Raw genomic sequence first — 25,431 nt, forward strand, 5'->3', positions numbered from 1 at the left:
TCACATGCTCACATTCACTAGGGCTGCTCCCCTCTGCTGGAATTCTCTCCCACAGTCTCTCCCAACCTTTCTGTTTTCAAAAGATCTCTTATACGCACTCATTAGTGAAGCCTCCCCTCACTCTGCTTAACTACCAAATACAACACCACATACAGTACCACATTTCTCACTCACTTAATTCTGATCTTGCCACTCCCACACCTTGTGTATTACTCCCTTTAGATTGTAAGCTCTTTTGTACAGGGCCTTCCTCACCTTTTGTACCGGTATTGATTGTGATGTATGTAACTCCATATGTTCTATGTATAGAATTCATGTGATTTAGTTGTATAAACACATGCATTTTACAGCGCTGCGCAATATGTTGGTGTTCTAGAAATACGTGTTAATACTAATAATATATTGGGGCAGTAGGTAGGTGGGTATTATATATATATATATTGAGGTAGGTGGGAGGGGTATTATATATATATAAATTGAGGCAAGTAGGCAGTGGGTAGGTGGGAGAGTTACATACCTCCCAACATTTTAGAAGTAAAAAGAGAGACAAAAAATGTTTTTACACGTAGTGCAGGGACATTTTTGACCATGCCCTTTCTGTGGCCACACCCCCTAATTACCATGTTCATTTTACAAAACTTGGCAGGTTATGAAATTTGAAAATATTTCTCCTTATGTCTCCTTATGTCTCAGATTTGTTACAAAGTATCTTATTTGCAGCTGTGGCTGTTCTGGGCTCTCTGCCAAAAGCCAATGAAGTGAGAAACTTTGTTTCTTTTTCTGGCTGTTCAGTGCAGAGAAAAGAGGGACTTTCCAGTATAAACGAGGGACAGGTTGCAGGTTGAGCTGTTATAAGAGGGACTGTCCCTCTGAAAAAGGGACAGTTGGGAGGTTGCAGGTGTTGCAGCAGGACACACAGTGAGTGACAGAGCAGAAGGTACTGGAGATAATGTGGGGGGAGGGGATTATGACGGAAGTAAATAGGAGGAAATTAGGTTTATGGGGGAGGTGGGTAGAAATAGGGCGGAGCAGCTGCAGGATCGGCTGTGACAGGAGGGAGGCGCTGCAGAGGCGGAATAGAGTGAAGTTACCCTGACACGTGACTCTGTGCCCGCGGGAGGAGGAGGGGCAATTGCCTTAGGGAAGTTGCTGTCAGTCGCCACTCACACTAACTTATCCATTACAGACTAACCTCCCAATTCCTCCTATCAGCGCCTCGCTCGCGCCCCGAGCCGACTCCTGATTGGCTGCTGTGAGTGTGAGTGGGTTCGGTTGTGCAGATGCACCCAGGCCCTGAATGGCGAGGGTTGGTCATTCGCAGTGACACAGTCGGAAGCGTCATATCCGGGTACTGAGTAGACAAGGGAGTCTGGGCCTAGGACCGGCCTCCTGTTACGTTAGCGCCTAACCCCCGGGAGGGAACGTCCCGAAAGACTGAGCGCGGGAGAGGGGTAAGTAGGACTCCGGGCTGAGTGGGCTCTGTGTGCTGAGACAGGGGCGGGAATAAGGGCTGCTCTGGGCTAAGAGGCCTGCGTGATACGTCTGACATGTTCCAGGCCCCGGGCTCGAGTTCTCTCAGCTGTGACAGGACTAAGAGTAAGGGGCCAGTTGGTTTGTTAGTGACTGGAGACTGGGCGAGTTGGGCTTCTGGGTGTGACAGGGTCAAAGGGTTTCATGGAAGGGCTGTTATAGGGTTAATGTGATGATATAAAGTGTCAGGTAAATGGGCTGTGACATAGGGGCGGGGTTAAAGAAGGAATTGGAACCAATGGGGTGTGAGCCAGGCAGCAGGCACAGCTGAGGGTGGGGGGCTGGGATTAGTGACACAGCAGTGTGGGTGCAGGGTGACTGACTGGGTGCAGGGTGACTGACTGACTGACTGGGTGCAGGGTGACTGACTGGGTGCAGGGTGACTGACTGGGTGCAGGGGGAAACAAAGTGAGTAGGCGCAGGTGTAACAGTGGCCGGGGGGTTGCACCTCCATATTTGTGGGATATCCCCCCCTTCCCCTCTCATTCGTGTGACACTGACACCCCTTCTGTTTCCCCTCTACCCCCATCATCTCCCCCCTCAGTCCTGCCCATTGGCTGCTCCCCCACCACACTATTACACCTGTAGCCTCCACATGTTGCACTACAACTCCCAGCACCCCTGTCATCTGAGAAGCACAAGTTGGCTCATTTCTGTGGCTGGGGGTCCCGTTTGTCAGTGTCCCTACATATTATGGGCTCTAATACCCACCATCAATCCCCCAGTACTGGAGGGCCCTAGTGTTGCAGCACAGGAATTACAAACGTTTCCCACCCATTATCAGTACATACACGTACCTAATGACTCCCAGTACCTAATGACTCCCGGTACCTAATGACTCCCGGTACCTAATGACTCCCGGTACCTAATGACTCCCGGTACCTAATGACTCCCGGTACCTAATGACTCCCGGTACCTAATGACTCCCGGTACCTAATGACTCCCGGTACCTAATGACTCCCGGTGCCTAATGACTCCCGGTGCCTAATGACTCCCGGTGCCTAATGACTCCCGGTGCCTAATGACTCCCGGTACCTAATGACTCCCGGTACCTAATGACTCCCGGTACCTAATGACTCCCGGTACCTAATGACTCCCGGTACCTAATGACTCCCGGTACCTAATGACTCCCGGTGCCTAATGACTTCCGGTACCTAATGTAAATATGCAGGGAACACAGCAGTGTGTGTGTATATATGTGTGTATATAAACAGACAGAGGAAATGACTGAATCTTCAGTAACTTGCGACTAGATCAGTTGCACTTCCAGTGTACTTGTATTTTACTTACAACCACTGATTTTATATTCTTTACTTTAGTCCACATTTGGCATTTGGACCTCCTTTGTCATCTGTGTTGGAACAGTGGGGTCACCCCAAAGCAACTGTCCCTTTCCCATAAAGAAGTATTCCTAGAGCAGTGATATGATCCCAATGTTATTAATAGGGAATAAAGATAAATATATAGGAAGGTCAGTGATCCCAATTTAATTAATAGGGAATAAAGATAAATATATAGGAAGGTCAGTGATCCCAATGTTATTAATAGGGAATAAAGATAAATATATAGGAAGGTCAGTGATCCCAATGTTATTAATAGGGAATAAAGATAAATATATAGGAAGGTCAGTGATCCAATGTATTAATCAGGGAATAAGATAAATATATAGGAAGGTCATGATCCCAATGTTATTAATAGGGAATAAAGATAAATATATAGGAAGGTCACGTGGATTCCCAATGTTATCTAATAGGGGAATAACGATAGAATATATAGGCAAGGTCAGTGATCCCAATGTTTATTAATAGGGAATAAAGATAAATATATAGGAGGTCAGTGATCCCAATGTTATTAATAGGGAATAAAGATAAATATATAGGAAGGTCAGTGATCCCCAATGTTATTAATAGGGAATAAAGATAAATATATAGGAAGGTCAGTGATCCCAATGTTTATTAATAGGGAATAAAGATAAATATATAGGAAGGTCAGTGATCCCAATGTATTATAGGGAAATAAGATAAATATATAGGAAGGTCAGTGATCCAATGTTATTAATAGGGAATAAAGATAAATATATAGGAAGGTCAGTGATCCCAATGTTATTAATAGGGAATAAAGATAAATATATAGGAAGGTCAGTGATCCCAATGTTATTAATAGGGAATAAAGATAAATATATAGGAAGGTCAGTGATCCCAATGTTATTATAGGGAATAAAATAAATATATAGGAAGGTCAGTGATCCCAATTATTAATAGGGAATAAAGATAAATATATAGGAAGGTCAGTGATCCCAATGTTATTAATAGGGAATAAAGATAAATATATAGGAAGGTCAGTGATCCCAATGTTATTAATAGGGAATAAAGATAAATATATAGGAAGGTCAGTGATCCCAATGTTATTAATAGGGAATAAAGATAAATATATAGGAAGGCCAGTGATCCCAATGTTATTAATAGGGAATAAAGAAATATATAGGAAGGTCAGACGTTGCTGCAGGATTGGGCCTTCTACTCCTCTGTCTGCCCTAGGGCTCCATGTATGATTTGATTGCGTGTCTGTAGTGTGTGTTGTTAGTAAGGGTCCCCTGAATGAGCCGAGTACCCTCCATCCTGTGACTTATGAAGCTGCAACTCCCCTGGTCTTGTATCCTGGCACTGGCCAAACTCACATGTTATTAACTCACTTCTGTACTTGCACTGCCCTTATGCCTCCTGTTAGCTCAGGCTAATAAATGGCTATAATGGGGCCAATCACACTCTAACCATGGTTTTGTTATTTATCTCACCCTTTTTCTTCCTCACTGTTTTATTTGTATTTATTTCCTTTCTCTTATGGTGCTGAAGGCCTGGGGGTGCCATCAGACTACTTCACGTTCAAGACTGGAGCCCGTTCCCTTGAGGCCTTTATGGCTATAGGGATTAGGGCAAAGCACCCCCAAATGATCACGTTGGTGCTCTCTGACTGGTTGCCCCCACTGGCTGATACATAGGGTTGCCACCTGGCCAGTAAAATGATCCCTATTTTATAAAGAGGGCAGAGAGAGAAAAATATAGGAAGGCCAGTGACACCCCCTATATGATAAAGTGACTGCATTGCCTGGATGCACTCAGATCACTTTGTTAGCCCCCCCTGTTCCCCCCAGACACTCTGGCTCCCACAGTTCATTAGGAATCAATGGAAGGATTATGTCGAATCTGGTGTAGCTTTGGTGGGATTGCTGTGGGGATGCAATGGGGCAGTGAGAAAGGTAAATACTTGAGTCAGCGAGGGGTGGGGGTCAGAGGTGCTGGGAGTTGCTAAATAAGTGGCTGGCTCAGACGTAGGTTTACACAAGCAGGGGAAGATGGGAAATCTGATGGAATAAGAGATGTGTTTGTGTTGCTCTTGTTCCTAGAGCAGCTTTACACTCATGCCATTCTCTTTCCTATTTATACGTAATCACCTGGGGGTCCCAAAGGAAAGGGAACAGTGTCCAAATTCATTGGGGGGGGGGTGGAATAAATTCCTTCCAGAATCTCTGTTTTACACTCCTGATTCTAACTAGTTTTCCCACAAATGTTTCATACACTTCCCTGATGTTACATATTACCACATTTTACACCATTTTTTTCTTGCCCCAAAAATGTAAAATGGGGGTTCTACTGTAATCCGATTGTCTCCTAGATCGATTCACTTAGTTATACCAACCCTCAACCGTGTTGTAAATCCTGTGTTTTATGGAGCTGTCCGTGTGTATTGGCCTGGCAGGGCTACTATATAGTGGTACAGTATGGCTACTTGTCATGTGTTTGCTCCAGCTTTGTCATACGTGATGTCATAGCAGAAGTAATGTCAGTGCTGAGCTCTATCATTAGTGGGTCTCCTCTGTGAGTGTCTTTATTTTCTACCCTTTCCTCCCCAGGTGCACTTCTTCTACGTTCCTGAACCTACACCCCAAGGACCATGTCAGAAGGTGAAGGCAAAACTGCCCCCAGCACCGGGTCAGACCCCAAGATGGAAAGTGGGGTCTCCATGTCCCCACCTGTTAGTGCACCCCCTGCACCCCCACAGGAGGAGGAAGAGGAGGAGAGTGAAGATGAGTCCGAGATCCTGGAGGAGTCTCCTTGTGGCCGCTGGCAAAAGAGACGTGAGGAGGTGAGTCTGTGTGACAGAGGGGCATGTGCTGCCTATACAAGTCCTTTTGTTTGTGCCCATTGCAGCACTCTCTCATTGCAGCACTCTCTCATTGCAGCACTCTCTCATTGCAGCACTCTCTCATTGCAGCACTCTCTCATTGCAGCACTCTCTCATTGCAGCACTCTCTCATTGCAGCACTCTCATTGCAGCACTCTCATTGCAGCACTCTCATTGCAGCCTCCTGTTACAGTCTCACAACGTGTGTGTGTGTGTCATGTGCTGCAGGGCATTGTAGCCACTATTTGCTTGGAACAGACAGAGCTCTGGGCTGCAGGGATAGGTGTTTCTCTCATATGGTGTCTCTGCTACAGCCCCTGGCATTAACTAGAGCCCCACACATGACATACAAAATACAGTATCTGTCTGTCTGTACCATATCTGTGCCGTACTATACCAACGCAAGTGTTGCAAAAGGATTAGAACAAACCTTGGGCATTTGCTGAATGTAATTCTAGGTGGATCCTTGTAACCCCGGGGATGACAAATGATAATGACAAACACATTCCCATTCATATTAATCCCTGGCACACACTCATGGGATTCTCTTTCCTATTTACACACACTCACCCAGGGGTTCCCTTTCCTTTTGGATATCGGGGGACAGGCTCAAGTCTTCAGATTTTTAGGGCAGTGCTAAAAACACACAAAACTGGCCCAACAAGGGGCACAAGGCAGAGAAAGCTCAGATTTCAGTAAAGTATTTACCCCAAGGGGCAGAGGAATGATGGGACTTGTCATGCTTGTACTTACTCACTAGATCCTAACCTCTTCCTAAACTCCTCTGCCTGTACCCAGGGGTTGACGATTGCTTTCTGCATTGAATGGGCACATTTGGGCCCAATACGTTTCTAAATGCACATCTGGTTTGGATAAACTGGGGCCACCCCTCCCCCACTGTAATATGTTTTCCCATTTTTGTTCATCTCATGCCCAGTTGTTCCTCCGCACAGTGTTGTATGTATATCAGTGTGTGTATTGAAAAATGTGATTATAGAGAACATGGGGTAGGTCTGTAAGCAGAGGGAACAGAGGTCTGTGTGTGTGTATCAGTATGAGTATATAGATATGATTATAGAGAATACAAGCATGGGGTAGGTCTGTGGGTGTGTATATGTGAGTAAATATATATATATATATATATATATATATGTGTATATGTATATAGATAGAATAAGATCATGGGGTTGGTCTATAATAATGTGCCTGGGTGAATAAGGATTGGGTCAGTAGATTCTCTAGGGTAAATGATCTTTGGGCTGTGTTGTCACTATAGGCAAATACAGAGGTGCTGTGATTGCTGAGACAGGGGCCCCTCTAGGGTTTATATACACTGGGTCCCTTTGTGGCAAGCTACAGCAGTGTGTGTGTGTGTGTGGACTGGCCCCTGGGGGCCTTGCTCAGTTTATATCGGTAGCTGGTTCACTGCCTTCAGGTTAAAGGGGTTGTTCATCTTTGAATTTCTTTTTAGTATGATGTAGAGAGGGATATTCTGAGACCATTCGCAATTGGTTTTAATTTTTTATTATTTGTGGTTTTTGACTTGTGTAGCTTTTTATTCAGCAGCTCTCCAGTTTGCAATTTCAGGCATCTGGTGGCTAGGGTCCAAATTCCCCTAGCAACCATGCACTGATTTGAATAAGAGACTGGAATATGAACAGGAGAGGCCTGAATAGAAAGATGAGCAAAAAAAGTAACAATAACAATACATTTGTAGCCTTACAGAGCATTTGTTTTTTCGATTGAAAACTGGGATAAGACAGAAAAAGAAGACTAATGATTCAAAAACTATAAAAAATAAATAATGAAGACCAATTGAAATATTGCTTAGAATTGTCCATTTTATAACTTACTAAAAGTACATTTAAAAGCGAATCACCCTTTTAATATCACATGGGTGTTTATTATAATGACAGCCAAATCAGAAGTGTACTCATTATAAATAACAGCAATAATTATCATGACTATTTATTTCTATGGTGCCAGAAAGTTAAGCAGCGCTTTCATTTATAACAATTTATTACAATAAATTAACAAACACGGTTTACAGAATAAAAAATAGGAGCAGAGGGTCTGCTTGCAAGAGCTTATTATAAGTCTCATCAGTTAGCAGTGAATGTTCTATTCTATATGGGGAGGAACCTGAGAGACAGGGGCAGGCGTTGGTTGAACCTGAGAGATAGGGGCATGTGTTTGTTGTGCCTGAGAGACAGGGGCAGGTGTTGGTTGAATTTGAGAGACAGGGGCAGGTGTTGGTTGAACCTGAGAGACAGGGGCAGGCGTTGGTTGAACCTGAGAGACAGGGGCAGGCGTTGGTCGTACCTGAGAGACAGGGGCAGGCGTTGGTTGCACCTGAGAAACAGGGGCAGGCGTCGGTTGCTCCTGATAGACAGGGGCAGGCATTGGTTGAACCTGAGAGACAGGGGCAGGCGTTGGTTGAACCTGAGAGACAGAGGCAGGCGTTGGTTGAACCTGAGAGACAGGGGCAGGCGTTGGTTGAACCTGAGAGACAGGGGCAGGCGTTGGTTGAACCTGAGAGACAGGGGCAGGCGTTGGTTGAACCTGAGAGACAGGGGCAGGCGTTGGTTGAACCTGAGAGACAGGGGTAGGCGTTGGTTGAACCCAAGAGACGGGGAGGCGTTGGTTGAACCTGAGAGGGGCAGGCGTTGGTTGAACCTGAGAGACAGGGGTAGGCGTTGGTTGAACCTTAGAGACGGGGAGGCGTTGGTTGAACCTGAGAGACAGGGGCAGGCGTTGGCTGAACCTTAGAGACAGGGGCAGGCGTTGGTTGAACCTTAGAGACAGGGGGCAGTCGTTGCTTGAACCTGAGAGACGGGCAGGCATTGGTCGAACCTGAGAGACAGGGGTAGGCATTGGTTGTACCTGAGAGACAGGGGTAGGCGTTGGTTGAACCTAAGAGACGGGCAGACATTGGTTGAACCTGAGAGACAGGGAGGCGTTGGTTGAACCTGAGAGGCAGGGGCAGGCGTTGGTTGAACCTTAGAGACAGGGGCAGGCATTGGTCGAACCTGAGAGACAGGGGTAGGCATTGGTTGCACCTGAGAGACATGGGCAGGTGTTAGTTCAACCTGAGAGACAGGGGTAGGCGTTGGTTGAACCTGAGAGACAGGGGCAGGCATTGGTTGAACCTTAGAGACAGGGGCAGACATTGGTTGAACCTGAGAGACAGGGGCAGTCGTTGCTTGAACCTGAGAGACAGGGGCAGGCATTGGTTGAACCTGAGAGACAGGGGTAGGCATTGGTTGCACCTGAGAGACATGGGCAGGTGTTAGTTCAACCTGAGAGACAGGGGCAGGCGTTGGTTGAACCTGAGAGACAGGGGCAGGCGTTGGTTGAACCTGAGAGACAGGGGCAGGTGTTGGTTGAGCCTGAGAGACAGGGGCAGGCGTTGGTTGAACCTGAGAGACAGGGGCAGGTGTTGGTTGAGCCTGAGAGACAGGGGCAGGCGTTGGTTGAACCTGAGAGACAGGGGCAGGTGTTGGTTGAGCCTGAGAGACAGGGGCAGGCGTTGGTTGAACCTGAGAAACAGGGGCAGGTGTTGGTTGAATGAGAGACAGGGGCAAACGTTGGACCGGAGAGACAGGGGCAGGTGTTTGGGGAAATATAATGAATTCTGTTTGAGAGATTTAATCTCAGATGGTGCTGTGCTATCAATGAGAAGACAGCAGAAAGACAGTGTGTAACTTTGGAAAGGACAGGAGGAGACCAATATTTTGGGTATTATCAGCATAAAAGTGATACTGAAGCCAAATGACTGAACAGCAGAAGCCTAAGACAGAATCTTGATAAACTCCAGCAGAGAGAGGGAATGAGCTTTACTCCGATGTTTAACTGGACAACTGTGGCAGGTGGTGGAAGGAGCAAGGGAGTCAATAGCTGATGAAAGTTCATTGTTGTTAAACTAAGAGGTGTGACGTGTTACTGTTGCTGCTATCTGTTGTGTGTCAAATGTGTTAAGATTTGTGTACATGTGGGTGGAGAGTATGGTTGTGATAGACCAGGAAAAAGTGTTATCTGAAAGGAGAGTAGGTGATGGGTCAGATGGGGAAACGAGAGTTACTGGGTGAGTCGGTGACTCTGTTGACTCAGAGAGAAGTGACAGGAGTTAAAGGAATCTGGAGAAACAGACTTGTCAGTGGGTATGATGAGGTCAACTATAATGAACTGCTGTGTTATAGGAGAGAACATCCGGAATATAACTAATATATATTTTCCCTGGTCCCAGCAAAAGAAGTGTGAAGGAAAGAGAAGTTGGTGTGGCTATAAAGCTACAATCAAGGGAGAGAATTCCAAGCCCATCACTGTCACAATATCCAGGTGTAGGGGTACAACTAAATGTAAAGCCTCCCCCCAATCAGAGCATAGGATAAAGTACTGAAACAGAAACGCTCCACACATGATCATTTGGAGAAAGCATTTCCTGGACCTCCCTGATTTACACTATGGGCCTCACATAGGAGAGAAATGACTATCTGACCTGCTAGTAGATGAGAATTTCCCCCAATTCGATACACTCAGAGTAGGAAACCCAAACCTACAATTTTATAGATATTTACAGGTACAGTTCGGCTGCCTTAAAATTGAGATGGGCACAACCCATGGAAAGCCAGGTTTTGGGATCCTAAAATCAACAAGTTACTATCCCAACTATATAAATGAATTCTTCCGGCAATGCCTACTCCCTTTGCCAAAATTAAAAATAAATGGAATAATATGCTCACAACTCTTAATGATGAGCAATGGGAGGAAGCGACTCAGAGTTTTTAATTGCCACAAAGGATCGTTTTATACAATTTAAATTCTTCCACCAAGTATATATCACACCAATTAAGCTCAAAATTATGGGGAGATCACTAAATTCCGAATGTCCTAAATGTCGGGGTGAATGCAGGCTTTGCACATATGGAATGGGAATGTATTTACATTTATAGATACTGGTCCAAGGTAATGGGATATATAGATAGATATAGATATAGATAGATATATAGCAACTGGCCCTGCCTAGGGTTAAGACTAGGGATGGGCGAATTTGACCTGTTACATTTTGTCGCTGGTGCCCATTACAGTCTATGGGTGACATAAAAAGTTTTGACGCGCGGCGGAATTTTTTTTTTGTCACACGACGCCATACAAGTCTAAGGGCGTCATTTCTGCGGCGAAACAAGTGGAAAACATTCGCCCATCCCTAGTTAAGACCCCATAGGTGTGTCTCCTAGGAGTGCTGGATGAACTCATTCCCCGAAATTGCTCACGGAAGTTAATGAGAGCAGTATTGTTTCATGCAAAAAAAATGATTGTTATGAAGTGGATGAAGCTTGACTCACCACAGATGGTAGAATGGAGAGCACTGGTGAACAAAACAGAACCACTCATAAAACTGACATGTAGCCCGGGGATCTCCTTCAAAATTCAACAACATTTTGGCCCCATGGATACTTAATAATCCAACAATAGCACTAATGACAAAAGTTCCTTATTGCACCCCACAAAAAATAGAACATATCCCTGTGGCAAAAACCAATACAAAACCTGCCCCCACATCTGACTTCAGACAAAATAGCAATTCCAGACACATTAGAGGAATAGAACATCCATGGTCACTACAACTGGTCTACTTCCAATGTGGTGTACTTGATACAATGCACTAAATGCAGAACAGGGGGCATAACAGAGTTCCTTCTGAGGAAGAGAAATAATCACCACCCATTCACTATAACCAATAAAAAACTGGACACACCAATAGGAAATCATTTCAATGGCCTCATCACTCCATAAAAGATTTAAGAATTTTGGTTGTTAAGGGCAATTTTAAAGGGCATGTAAGTGTAAAATAGAATAAGACTAGAAATGCTGTATTTTGTATACTAAACATGAACTTACTGCACCACAAGCCTAATCAAACAAATGATTTATGCTTTCAAAGTTGGCCACAGGGGGTCACTGTCTTGTAACTTTGTTATACATCTTAGCAAGACTAAAGGTGGCCATACATGGATAGATCCGCTCGTTTGGCGATGTCGCCAAACGAGCGGATCTCCCTCCGATATGCCCACCTTGAGGTGGGCAATATCGGGCAGATCCGATCGTGGGCCCTAGGGCCCAACGATCGGATCCTAGCATTCGGCAAACGGGTGGTCGGATCGCGGGGCCGCATCAACGAACAGATGCAGCCGCGATCCGACGGGATTTTTAAACCCATCCGATCGAGATCTGGCCGACTTTCGGCCAGATCTCGATCGGGGAAGCCCGTCGGGGGCCCCCATACACGGGCCAATAAGCTGCCGACACAGTCTGTCGGCAGCTTTTATCGGCCCGTGTATGGCCACCTTAAGTGTGGTCTGGGCTCCTTAGGGATCGTCATAAACAAAGCTGCTTGAGTTCTGCATGGCTGGGAAGTAAGGCGGGGGCTCCCCCTGCTGTACATAAGTATGATTGTTTCCCTGCAGAGCAGTTAGGGACCGTCTGACAATTCCTATCCACAGCAGTAAATGAAGGGACAATTTCACTGCATACAGTCAGGTTTCTTATAAAAACCGTACACATTTTGGCGATAGGTTTCTTTTTCATTAAAAGTAAAGTAAAAATGGGATTTTATTTTTTTGCCTTTACATGCCCTTTAAAGGAATTGTTCAGTGTAAAAATAAAAACTGGGTAAATAGGCTGTGCAAAATAAAAAATGTTTCTAATTTAGTTAGCCAAAAATGTAATGTATAAAGGCTGGTGTGATTTGATATATAACAAGTCAGTCAGAACACTACTTCCTGCTTTTCAGCTCTCTTGGTTTACACTGACTGGTTACCCTGGCTACCAGGCAGTAACCAATCAGAGACTTGAGGGGAGGCCACATGGGTCATATCTGTTTCTTTTGAATCTGAGCTGAATGCTGAGGATCAATTACAAACTCACTGAACAGTTATGTCCCATGTGTCCCCCCTTATAGTCACTGACTAACTCAGAGTTAGAGAGCTGAAAAGCAGGAAGTAGTGTTCTGGCTATTATGTTACACATCCACTCACTCCAGCCTTTATACATTACATTTTTGCCTAACTAACTATATTAGATACATTATTTATTTTGCACAGCCTATTTATTTATCCAGTTTTTATTTTTACACTGAACTATTCCTTTAAAACAGATAATGAAAGAAAAGTGTGGGAATACAAATGAATGGAAACTTTCAATTCTCTGAAGAATGGACTAAACGTTTGCCTTTCTGGCTAATTATATGGACTAAGAAAGGACTGAACCAGGTCACAAATAGCTACATGTCTGGATCTGGACTAAGAGATCATATGGAATTCCTTTCATTCTACACTCCAATAATTCAGCCCTAATTTATACTCAGCCTCTTTGACCCACATTATCTTGTACCTTATCTGCTTGTCTCTTACAGATCCCCTCGTAATGACTTTACTCCTCACACACACATTGATATTCCTTTTTTGTTGCTCATGTGACCTATGGGCTGAATGTTGTATATAAACCAGAGAACAGCACAGCTTCAGTGTAATCAGCTTGAGAAAGGAACTAAAATGTTCTGAAAGCTTGTTATGATTCTATTAGTTATGATTCTATTAGTTATGATTCTATTAGTTATGATTCTATTAGTTATGATTCTATTAGTTATGATTCTATTAGTTATGATGATATTAGTTGGCCAATAAAGGGATCAAATACACAAGGGGGGTTGTGGGAGCACCCGCATTGCTAAGTAAAAATATATAGAAGTATAAGGGAAGTGCTACTGACATATCCAAATGGGTCAGTGCACATTCCCTGGGCCCCTGTCTAAGTAATTCAGTAATTCAGTAGATATGCAAGTGCATGTGTTAACAAAGACAGGGGTTTTTAGTTGCAAAGTTATGATCATAAAGTTGAAAAGCCACCATACCACGTCAAGGTAAACCCCATATGGCGGTCCCTAACTTGTTTACCTACCAGTCATAGTATTGAGGATCCTGTGTCTCTCTGCATAATAGCAATAGTAAAGTAAAAGTCTGCTGAACCTTGGTTTCTGGAGGGCTAAAACCTCCCCCGCTGCTGAATTGCAGCTTTTAAGAGAGAGTGATTGCCCAAACCAACGCCCATTTTTGACAAAAATGTATAAATATGGTGCAGTTAAAAGCATAGGGCCACTATTAATTAATAGGGGTGGGTATGGGGGGTGCTACAAGCCACAAGAAGCTTAGCCAAAGCTACAGGCTGTAAAAGCAAATACACAAGGGGGGTTGTGGGAGCACCCGCATTGCTAAGTAAAAATATATAGAAGTATAAGGGAAGTGCTACTGGCATATCCAAATGGGTCAGTGCACATAAAGGGTATAAAGGGATCACCTTTATACCACTTTTGTTATTTCTTATTTCACAAGGGTTGCCCTGTAACTGTCTCAGTAGAAGGGAGCCGTGTTCACTAATACCCACTGTAGCCTAAAGGTTAAACTGCCAGTCAACCCCAAAATAAAAATGTGCCTAATAATAGAAACCTAATTCTAAACAACTTTCCAACATACTGTACATTTAGTATGTTAGTTGTTTTTAATAAAACTTTAAAAGTACTGGTTACTGAAAGCAGTATTTGCTGAACTCCTGCTTGTTACTGTTTAATCAAAAGTCTTAGTCCCCCAGTAGCAAAGACAGGTCTGTAAATCAGCTGCCTTGTTTTACATTGTATCAGGAGTCTGACCCAGCAGTGCAGACAATAGAAAGCGTTAAACACCATACACAACTTAAAAAGCATAGAAAATAGTAAAAAAGAAAAAAGAAAAAACAAAGTAATAAATATATACGTATTGCAAAGTGGCTGTAAAGATTCTCATTCATCCAGATCATGGTATATCTATAGTCATACGTCACATCAACTGGACTTGCTTTGTTTTCTTTTTCGCTAGTCATCTGACTTTCTCAATTCAAGTCCAGTTTTATTTGACTTATTACTCTAGATATATTGCATAGTTGTTTATAATGCTGTTTGCACCCCTGCTATGGACTTCATCTGGCCCCACATCTCACATCATGAGGATTCTCTCACGTACTTACTGTTTGGTGTCTGTACACAGGGAATGATTATCTGTGTCCCTTTTTCCATCTCAGTGCTGTGAGACTCATGTGCTACCTCATTCACATTATAAATACCCCAATGCATAATATTCCTGTGCAATGAACTCGGGGTCGTAAGATTTCACTTTCATTTCTTCTGTTTGCCCACCTGACGCGCAACCTACATTGAGACTCTGTTTGGCAGTGCACCTTGTTTTTATACAACCAAAACTTGTCTCCAAGCCTGGAATTCAAAAATAATCAACTGCTTTGAGATCACTGGGAGCAACATCCAAGGGTTTGGGGAGCAACATGTTACTCATGAGCTACTGGTTGGGGGTCACTGCTGTAGGTCATACAGCATGAGATTTGGGCTGGGTTATTTGCTGCCCTGGCTACTCCTGACTGTTGCCCCAATGTTTCTATATATCTGTAACCTTGTTATGAGCTAAGGGGGCCCAGTCTGAAGTTCAGTTAGGGGGAGATTTGGGGTGAGTGTTTATTTGTACCCTGGGTACCCCTGGAACTATAGCAGGGTGACACCCCAATGTTTCTATATATCTGTAACCTTGTTATGAGCTAAGGGGGCCAGTCTGAAGGTCAGTTAGGGGGAGATTTGGGTGAGTGTTTATTTGTGCCCTCGGTACCCCTGGAACTATAGTAGGGTGACTGTTACCCCAATGTTTCTATATATCCGTAACCTTGTTATGAGCTAAGGGGGCCCAGTCTGAAGGTCAGTTAGGGGGAGATTTGGGGTGAGTGTTTATGTACCTGTACCTATAGCAGGGTGACACCCCAATGTTTCTATATATCCGTAACCTTGTTATGAGCTAAGGGGCCCAGCCTCAAGGGCAATAAGTGTAAAATCTGAGGTTTTAGGTTGTGAATTTTTTCCATTTTTTTTTTTTTTTTTTTTTTTTTTTGTAGGTGAACCAGAGAAATGTGCCTGGCATTGACTGTGCCTACCTTGCAATGGACACTGAAGAAGGAGTGGAGGTGGTCTGGAATGAGGTGCAGTTCTCTGAACGGAAGAACTTCAAAATGCAGGAGGTAATCTCATTGGCTGCATGGGGTATATGGGAGGAGGGGGTGCTACGGGATCACCAATAGATTGTACTTACAGCTGTATCTCGTTGCTGCAGGAGAAAGTGAGAGCCGTGTTTGATAATCTTATCCAGCTGGAGCATCTTAACATTGTCAAGTTCCACAAGTACTGGGCCGATGTGAAGGAGAACCGAGCCCGGGTTAGTGTTGTTCATGATTTTAGTCCTGGGTGATTGTCATTGACCTGTCTCATGGGTAGTGTGACAAGTCACAGCATTCATACATCTCTAGATTGTTCTGTAGCCTCTCCACTACCAGGGAAGGAACCACAACACACTATTCTGTGTAATATTCTCTTACTGCTGGGCTTACTATATTGGATTCAGTGTCACTGGGCAATCGCTTCCCCAGCTATGTCAGGCAAACATTTGTATATTGTGTGTCCTCCCAGAATTCCCTGCCCCGCTTCCTAATCCCCTTAGTGCCTATTGGCTGACAAACAGGAAGGTCGTTTTCTATTTGCTGAGTGATTCAATTATTTCCCTGTGCCATGTCAGTGGCTTGAGTAATGTGCTTGGCTCTTTACAGGTCATCTTCATCACAGAGTACATGTCCTCAGGGAGTCTCAAGCAGTTTCTCAAGAAGACAAAGAAAAACCATAAAACCATGAATGAAAAGGTAAAACTGTGTTGCAGAAAGTCACAATACTATGTGTGTAATACTATCTGTGTAATACTATGTGTGTAATACTATGTGTGTAATACTATGCTGTCTGTGGGGCTCACCTTGTCAGTGTTTTATACAGCCCTCTTCATTCTGGCATTGTCTGCTGTGTGCTTTCCTACGGCACTGAACATAGGGGCACTTGTATTTCCAATAAATCACTCGACTGTTGTGAGTTGCACATGTAGCCATCTACCTAGCACAGTGGTCCCAGCAGTGGCCATAACTATGTGGGGCAGAGTCCATTACTTTGATATGTGCCTGTTGGCAACCCTACAGACTGTGTTTTACATGATAAATCTTTTCCCTTTGGCATCATTTTTATAACCAGTCCTGCATTCAAGCCATTGTCCTGTCACTGAACTGAGCAGCCAGAATCCTAAGGTAGAGAAATGCAGGAGGTGCTGAAACAAACTGTACAAAATAAACTGGATAAAGCAGCCAGGGCCATTGTGTATATATATATCTTTATTTATAAAATACTACTAGAACACGTAACGCTGTATATAATTCTGCAAATTAGTAGAGTACCCACAGGGAGGGCAGGCATTATAATATATATATACAGAGATTAAAATGGGTAAAATACACAGTAGGAAGGAAGTCCCTGCACTGTAGAGCTTGCAATTGTAAAGTTCCTGATGAAAACTATACAAGGATATAAATGCCAGATCAAATGTGAGAGGGGCTTCTTATTACTCGGGGTCAGTCCAAGCAGTAGTTGAACCCCAGTTCTCAGCTGCCTCCTAATGCTTTTGATTTTGTACCTCTGCAGGCCTGGAAGAGATGGTGCACCCAGATCCTCTCTGCTCTCAGGTAACTCTGCCTCCTTTCCTGTGGCTAGTATTTTTCTACTGTGGCTAGTATTCTACAACAACTAGCCAGTCATCAGACAGTTAGCGCACTGTGGGCCAGCCATGTTTAACACACGGATCCAAAACCAGCAAAGTAAATACACAGAATAAGAGAGTCTTGTTATGTTCTGACATGTTTCACCTCTTTTAGTCTTCCAGGCATGTACCATATAGAGTCAGGTTCCAGCCCTCCATTCTCTTTCTGAAACTTCAGATAGGCCTGATGCATAGTTAGTAGTCATGTGCGGGTTGAGAAAATTCTGACTTGTGCTCACCCACACCGGACTTCCCTCCTCCTTTTATAGACCCGCACTGACCCATCCCGCTGATGATGTCACACAAGGGGTGGGGCAGGCAGGCACCTATAAAGCTGAAAGGCAGCAGTGTAAGGTCATGGGCTGGGAGAGTAGGCAGAAGAGCTCAACCCAAACCTGCCTGCGACGCACAAGGTTGGGCCCAACACGCCCGAACAGCAGGTATCAGCCCGGGCCACACATCACTCATATTTAGGATCTTTGTCTTTCTGGAATGTATACCTTCTTCCTCACAAATTTTAAGCTAATGCCACACGGGGCCTGCATTAATCCTGCTGCAATACATCTGCCCCATGCAGATTTTACCTCCTTACCTTCCTGCACCTGTAACCAAAGAGTCAGCTCATGTGCAGGCACACACGCACAAGAAGGGGCTAATGCAGCATAGAGGCTGACTTGAGGGGGACACATGGGACATATCTGTTGCTTTTGAATCTGAGCTGAATGCTGGGGATCAATTACAAACTCACTGAACAGTTATGTCCCATGTGGCCCCCCTTATAGTCACTGACTAACTCAGAGTTAGAGAGCTGAAAAGCAGGAAGTAGTGTTCTGGCTATTATGTTACACATCCACTCACTCCAGCCTTTATACATTACATTTTTGCCTAACTAACTATATTAGATACATTATTTATTTTGCACAGACTATCTATTTACCCAGTTTTTATTTTTACACTGAACTGTTCCTTTAAACCATTGCAGTGGTGGGTGGGGATTTGTATTACCTGATATTGATGTGATTGTCTATATTCATATCTGGCATAACCCAGGAGGCCTCTCCTGTTCCACAGAATGACAACTGTAGCCTATGGACTCATGACTCATGCATCCGTTTACCCATTTTATTTACATTACATAAAAAGAGCTGGGGAACGGCTTGAAACGTCGCTGTGTCTTTAGTCTAAGCCATGAAATAATAAAGGCTTTTTAACTCCTGATAAGACGCTGTTCCTTGTTGAATCCAATGTTAACTGCGAAAGTGTCAAGAGATCAGAGCAGAGTGTTTAGCACTGAACTATCAGTCTGTACCCCAAGTTCTTCAGTTCTATCTCTTGCAATTCATGAACTTCTGTCCCCTTGTTACCAAGTGCATCAGTGTCGGCTCCAGTTTTCAGCTTCTCTCTCACCAACTAGTTGTCTCCCTGAGGGAGACCCTTGTATCACCTCTGTATTATTCCAGGCATTGTTGGTTGTGCCATAAATCTAATAATAGTGCTTTGTCTATCTTTGCTCAACAGTTACCTGCACTCCTGTGACCCACCAATAATCCATGGAAATCTGACCTGTGACACAATCTTTATTCAGCACAATGGACTTATCAAGATTGGATCTGGTAATGACATGATCTGCTGCTAGTCTCCTAGTCTGGTCCCCAGGAATATTTGTTTCCCGTCTGTCTGTCTCTCGGGTGTATATGTAGTGTATACACTGTAGTCTCTAAGAAAGCATGGCCATACACTGGCAGACACTCTATTCCACTCATTGGTCTTTACTCTGAATGAATACAGTGTGTGCGGGCTACATAGTATGGCCACCAACCTACTGTTGACCCAAATAAAATGGCCAATCACAACTGCAGGAAATGAACTGGAACTGTGGCTGTATTTCACTGGATGATTGGTCAATATAGTAGAAGTTTCAATAACTGCTTGACCAAATCTGGACATATTTATGGGCAGCTTGAGGCTTTCTTGTGTTTGTAGCACAAAGCGAAATCTAGCAATATGGCAGCCCGAGAGGCTTAGTATAGTGCAAAATACACTGTCAACAAAAAAAAAACACACTGAGATATACACACACTGTACTGTCCCAGACCTGGCTATATACTGTACCTACATAGACTCGGCTATATACTGTACCTACACACACTGTACTGTCCGAGACCTGGCTATATACTGTACCTACATAGACTCGGCTATATACTGTACCTAAACACACTGTAGTGTCCCAGACCTATAGCCTGCAGTTTGCATCAGTTCTTAATGTGTCCATAAGAATCTTAAAATTGTAAGAGATTATTTCAAACCCATTGGCTTCTCACTCAAGAGAATAGCTTTCATGGCTTAACTAGAGATGTTATTTACTGTTATAAAGGCGTCTATATGAGCCCCTTTTGTGGGAGCACACTGTATTCCTGCATGTAGTGACTAAAGCCTCTGGGGATGAATGGGGAAAAGACTTACACACTACTTACTAACAAGGCATGCACTCACTCTCTCCTCCATACCAGAAATTGCAGGCCCAGATATGGTCGATATATCCCAGCTCCCTTAGCTGGCTGTGGGTTGAGTATATCCCTAGTACTGTAGCTTGCCGGGGTGTACGCCTGGTACTGTAGCTGACTGTGTATATCCCTGGTACCACAGCTGGAAGTGATCTCCACCGATATTAAAGGAGAAGGAAAGTCTTGATCACCCCCTGTGATTATAATCATGTACTTTATACCTGGGCCAGTGCTCCTGTTAGAAAATTGCATCAACCTGGGGTACTTTTTAGTGAGCACTTCTTTCTGTGGGTGTGCATGTGCAGTAGAGTGAACGGCAGAATGGGAATAAAAAGATGGGCTTTTTCACACTATCGCGCATGCATCAGCCCTGGAGTATTGAATAAAGAAGAAGCATGGTGCTCAGTAAAAAGTACTCTGGCCTGTGCCGTTTTCTGCTGACCTGACACTGGCTGGTGTATCAGGTAAGTGATTCCGAGCACTGGGTGTGCCTGACATTTCTCCTTTCAAGTGATTCAAATGGCTTAGGTTACAGCCAGTCACAGAGAGTGGGGTTGTATGGAATAGTAGCTGAGCACTTGGTTTTATTGTCAGTACAAGTTAAAAACGAAATGTAATGTCACAGAAGGTTGATGTGCCCATGTCACAGGGTAGAGCTGCTGTAGGACACAAGGATTTCAGGGAGCGCTGCTCATGCCAGGATTTGCTCCTTACACAGGACCTCTCCCCATGAGCCTTGGCATGGCTAGTCTCAGCTAGACCTGGCAGGAGTGGGGTGTCTCGGGCAGGAGTGGGGTGTCTCGGGCAGGAGTGGGGTGTCTCGGGCAGGAGTGGGGTGTCTCGGGCAGGAGTGGGGTGTCTCGGGCAGGAGTGGGGTGTCTCGGGCAGGAGGGGGGTGTCTCGGGCAGGAGGGGGGTGTCTCGGGCAGGAGGGGGTTGTCTCGGGCAGGAGGGGGTTGTCTCGGGCAGGAGGGGGGTGTCTCGGGCAGGAGGGGGGTGTCTCGGGCAGGAGGGGGGTGTCTCGGGGAGCCACACTGACGCTGCATGTCACACACTGAAAACCTCTCTCTGCAGCCCTGGCTGTGTACAAAGATGATTTTGTGTTTAATTTGTCCTGTGTGTGTGTGTGACATGCTCCTCTCCTCCCATGTGTTCCCTCCCAGCCGTTCCATCCACTCATTGACTTGTATTGTTTTATCTCCTGCTTCGGCTGCTCTGTTGCACACCAGTCTTTCATAGGATTTTTGCTAATGGTGAGATCAATTTTCAGCTTGTGTAATGTGCCTGTTTGTTCTGTGGCTCCTCCTGTAGCTGCTGCTCTGGGCAAGTCTCTCCTAAGCCCACCCTGAAGCACTCGCCCACGTCTACCACCCAGGCTTCTTCTCTGCATGTACATAGGCCTCTTTACTGCCTTGCTCTAAATATCTGACTAAGTTCCCGATCCTTTCTCTTTTGTTTCTCTTCTTTCTGTTCATCTCTCTCCTGTATATCAGGTGCTACTGTCTCTGTCCAATTCTTTCTCTGGCTCATCCTCAACATGTCTGCCCTGGGGCTTCAACATAAATCACTGTTACATGAAGTCTCTCTCCCTTGCACTCTCTCTCAGCATACCTTATGTGATGTCTCTCCCTTGCACTCTCTCTCAGCATCCCTTATGTGATGTCTCTCCCTTGCACTCTCTCATCTCTGTTACATGATGTCTCTCTCCCTTGCACTCTCAGCATGTCTTTATGCTGTCTCGCATGCACTTAGCTTGTTATTACACTCTCTGCACTTTTATTTCTCCCCATTCCCATATCATTGCCCTGTTGATCTCATTGGCTCTCTCTCTGCATCCCTCCTGCAGCTATTGGCTTTCCTTCTTTGCCCTCACTTGTGGCCCTCCTTTCTGTCTTCCAGAGATTAGTTCTAGGTAATGGCTGTTGCCCCATGATACCGAGTGCTGTCACGTTGGTGCTAAATGAAGAGTGCAGTTACTCGTATAGTAGATATAGGCAGAACTTGCAAAGACAAGTAGCGCATCCCATGCAATGTATGTAGGCTACTCCCCTTGGCTTAAGTGCATGCAGGAGCCCCCCGCAACCCCATGCATGTCTGTAACTTGCTTGTCTTTTTCCTTCTCATCCTCATTGCATTGCACCCTACCTCCCAGGGCCTCCTCAGATTGCTTGCTTCTAGATGCTTTCCTCCTGCTTGATTGGCGGGCGGGTGGAAAAGGTGGAAATGGTTTCCAGACCTCATTACAATATCCACATGGCTCAGATAAATATACATATAACACAGTATTGGCAGTGCTGTAACCATTCATTCTATAAGACGGACATGTTGCCAAGTTCTTCCACTTGTGACTGGAATGAGGTTTCTTCCAGCCCTGTGAGATTCAGTGTTCAGAACCAGCAGTGACTTGTGTGCAGTTCTGCAGTAGTCCAATGGGAAACTTCATCAGCCGGTGCTAACTCCTAATCTACTAAACTAATTGGTGGATCACTAACATTGTGCTAGCCAAGTTTTCACAGAATACATAATCTGTTTGCACAACTGGAGGGTAATGGTTGTGTAATATGTTCATATCATGGTTAGTAGGCTGGACTCTACTAGATACTTCAGTTTGAATCCTGTTGTCCAAATAGCAAGAATCCCATAGCAAGTAATTCATATTTCTCTTTTATTAGTCTAGTATAGGTACAGACAAGATGTAGAGCCTTCATTCATGTTTCCTAAATCTTTGCTTCCTTTCCCTCCTGTTCCCTAGATCCTCTGTCCCTTCTTTCCTGTTCCCTAGACCCTCTCTCTTCCCCCCTTCCCTATATTCTTGCTTCCTTCTTCCTCTTCCCTGTATTCTTGCTTCTTTATTCCTCTTGCCTATATTCTTGCTTCCTTCTTCCTCTTCCCTGTATTCTTGCTTCTTTCTTCCTCTTCCCTGTATTCTCGCTTCCTTCTTCCTCTTCCCTGTATTCTTGCTTCTTTCTTCCTCTTCCCTATATTCTTGCTTCCTTCTTCCTCTTCCCTGTATTCTTGCTTCTTTATTCCTCTTCCCTATATTCTTGCTTCTTTATTCCTCTTCCCTATATTCTTGCTTCCTTCTTCCTCTTCCCTATATTCTTGCTTCTTTATTCCTCTTCCCTGTATTCTTGCTTCCTTCTTCCTCTTCCCTGTATTCTTGCTTCTTTATTCCTCTTCCCTGTATTCTTGCTTCCTTCTTCCTCTTCCCTGTATTCTCGCTTCTTTCTTCCTCTTCCCTGTATTCTCGCTTCCTTCTTCCTCTTCCCTGTATTCTTGCTTCTTTCTTCCTCTTCCCTGTATCCTCTCTTCCTTCTTCCTCTTCCCTGTATCCTCGCTTCTTTCTTCCTCTTCCCTGTATTCTCGCTCCCTTCTTCCTCTTCCCTGTATTCTCGCTTCCTTCCCTCCTCTTCCCTGTATTCTCGCTCCCTTCCCTCCTCTTCCCTGTATTCTCGCTCCCTTCTTCCTCTTCCCTGTATTCTCGCTTCCTTCCCTCTCTCCTCTCATGATCTGTAGAGTTTTCCTGTATTTATTGATGTTGTGAGTTTGTAGACTGCTGTTTCCTTGCTACTATTAGTGCTGAGTCTCACTACTTGTCAAGCTGTAATTCCCATGATTGTGTGTGTGCTTGAACCTCACTGCTTTCCCTACTCATGTGATTCTTTGTTCTGTAGAGAAGAGTCGTTGTGTAGGTTGTACCAAGTGCTGCTGCCATTTCTCTTGTGTATAGAGAGTGTGGCCCTTCATACAAATTGATACTCATTATAGTGTTTTTATGTAGCAGTTGGGCCCCTAGCACAAATGATGACTATCCAATCAGCTTGCAGATAAGCACTATCCAGCCAGATGCAACATGCCTTACTGCTTTCCTGACCTGTTGATTGGCTCAGAGCTGGTTACCCATCAGTCGGCCAATCAGCCGCTCTACAATGGAAGAATTAAATCTCACCATCCCGTTTATAGCCATAACCAAAGCCAAATTTGGAGGGCGGGGGGCAGATGTTGCCCAGAGGGGGGGGGGCATTAAGCAGGTTGTGACTGTGACTTTCTCCCCAGTTGCACCAGACACCATTAACAACCATGTGAAGACGTGTCGGGAGGAACAGAAGAACTTGCACTTCTTTGCTCCAGAGTACGGAGGTAGGACCCAGAAGCTCATGCTTTAGATGTGTCTCACGTTGTCCCTCCAAACCCCTAACGTGTGTCCTTTTTCAGAAGTAACTAATGTGACAACTGCGGTGGACATTTACTCCTTTGGGATGTGTGCGCTGGAGGTGAGACACCCGTTACATAGACTTCGCTTTCCTAAATTTCCCTTTATTTTGAGTATGAGGCTTAGCACAGAGCACTGCAGCTGTTAATCATAGCAAATAATATGGCAGCTCCAACCCACGTATATATACAAGAATAGAAAAACACAACCATAAATAACTCCCTAATATGACTGTACTATGTATAGCTCTACATTAGCGCTCTCTTTGTTCTACAGATGGCAGTGCTGGAGATCCAAGGAAACGGGGAGTCCTCGTATGTTCCACAGGAGGCTATAAATAATGCCATACAGTTCCTGGAAGATCCGCTGCAGAGGGTAAGCCCAGCCATAAACTGCTGCTTCCAACTGCTTAGTGATTAGCACCAGTTTCAGTGGAACATACACTATAACAAAACCTTCATTTACTGATTCTGAAGCATCTCCTGACACTTCTCTTCTCAGTTCTGTTGCTTTACTCTCTCTTTACTTTACACATGTTTTACACTCTTAGTATCATGAAATCTCAGTGTTAAGCTTGCTTACACTACTGGTATCATGGATTCTCTATGAGCCTATTTTTCTCATGGGGCTTGTGCCGAGCCCACTTCCCTCCTGCACCGGGTGCCGAGCCCACTTCCCTCCTGCACCGGGTGCCGAGCCCACTTCCCTCCTGCACCGGGTGCCGAGCCCACTTCCCTCCTGCACCGGGTGCCGAGCCCACTTCCCTCCTGCACCGGGTGCCGAGCCCACTTCCCTCCTGCACCGGGTGCCGAGCCCACTTCCCTCCTGCACCGGGTGCCGAGCCCACTTCCCTCCTGCACCGGGTGCCGAGCCCACTTCCCTCCTGCCACGGGTGCCGACCCCACTTCCCTCCTGCCACGGGTGCCGAGCCCACTTCCCTCCTGCACCGGGTGCCGAGCCCACTTCCCTCCTGCACCGGGTGCCGACCCCACTTCCCTCCTGCACCATGTGCCGAGCCCACTTCCCTCCTGCACCGGGTGCCGACCCCACTTCCCTCCTGCACCATGTGACGAGCCCACTTCCCTCCTGCCACGGGTGCCGACCCCACTTCCCTCCTGCACCGGGTGCCGACCCCACTTCCCTCCTGCCACGGGTGCCGACCCCACTTCCCTCCTGCACCATGTGACGAGCCCACTTCCCTCTTGCCACGGGTGCCGACCCCACTTCCCTCCTGCACCATGTGCCGAGCCCACTTCCCTCCTGCACCGGATGCCGAGCCCAGTTCCCTC

The 25,431-nt window shown here is 45.3% G+C and overlaps 1 protein-coding gene across 3 annotated transcripts in view; it reads left to right on the forward strand.

The window, feature by feature from the left end:
• Positions 1–25,431, forward strand: part of nrbp1.L (nuclear receptor binding protein 1 L homeolog) — a 36,380-nt gene that overhangs the window by 5,080 nt on the left and 5,869 nt on the right. Inside the window, exons 1-11 of one of the 3 annotated variants that reach the window (XM_041562141.1) lie at positions 1,066–1,451; positions 5,441–5,673; positions 15,697–15,819; positions 15,912–16,013; positions 16,402–16,491; positions 17,312–17,352; positions 18,945–19,039; positions 21,159–21,182; positions 23,986–24,069; positions 24,145–24,203; positions 24,419–24,517. In XM_041562141.1, the coding sequence (XP_041418075.1) occupies positions 5,482–5,673; positions 15,697–15,819; positions 15,912–16,013; positions 16,402–16,491; positions 17,312–17,352; positions 18,945–19,039; positions 21,159–21,182; positions 23,986–24,069; positions 24,145–24,203; positions 24,419–24,517 (909 nt within the window). In that variant the 5' untranslated portion in view covers positions 1,066–1,451; positions 5,441–5,481. Of the gene's footprint in view, positions 1–1,065; positions 1,452–5,440; positions 5,674–15,696; positions 15,820–15,911; positions 16,014–16,401; positions 16,492–17,311; positions 17,353–18,944; positions 19,040–21,158; positions 21,183–23,985; positions 24,070–24,144; positions 24,204–24,418; positions 24,518–25,431 lie in introns of those variants that run through there. The other 2 variants (XM_041562142.1, NM_001091195.1) reach the window with 2 other exon arrangements.

The sequence above is a fragment of the Xenopus laevis genome, chromosome 5L (genome assembly GCF_017654675.1).
Source record: "Xenopus laevis strain J_2021 chromosome 5L, Xenopus_laevis_v10.1, whole genome shotgun sequence".
Lineage (NCBI taxonomy): Eukaryota > Metazoa > Chordata > Amphibia > Anura > Pipidae > Xenopus > Xenopus laevis.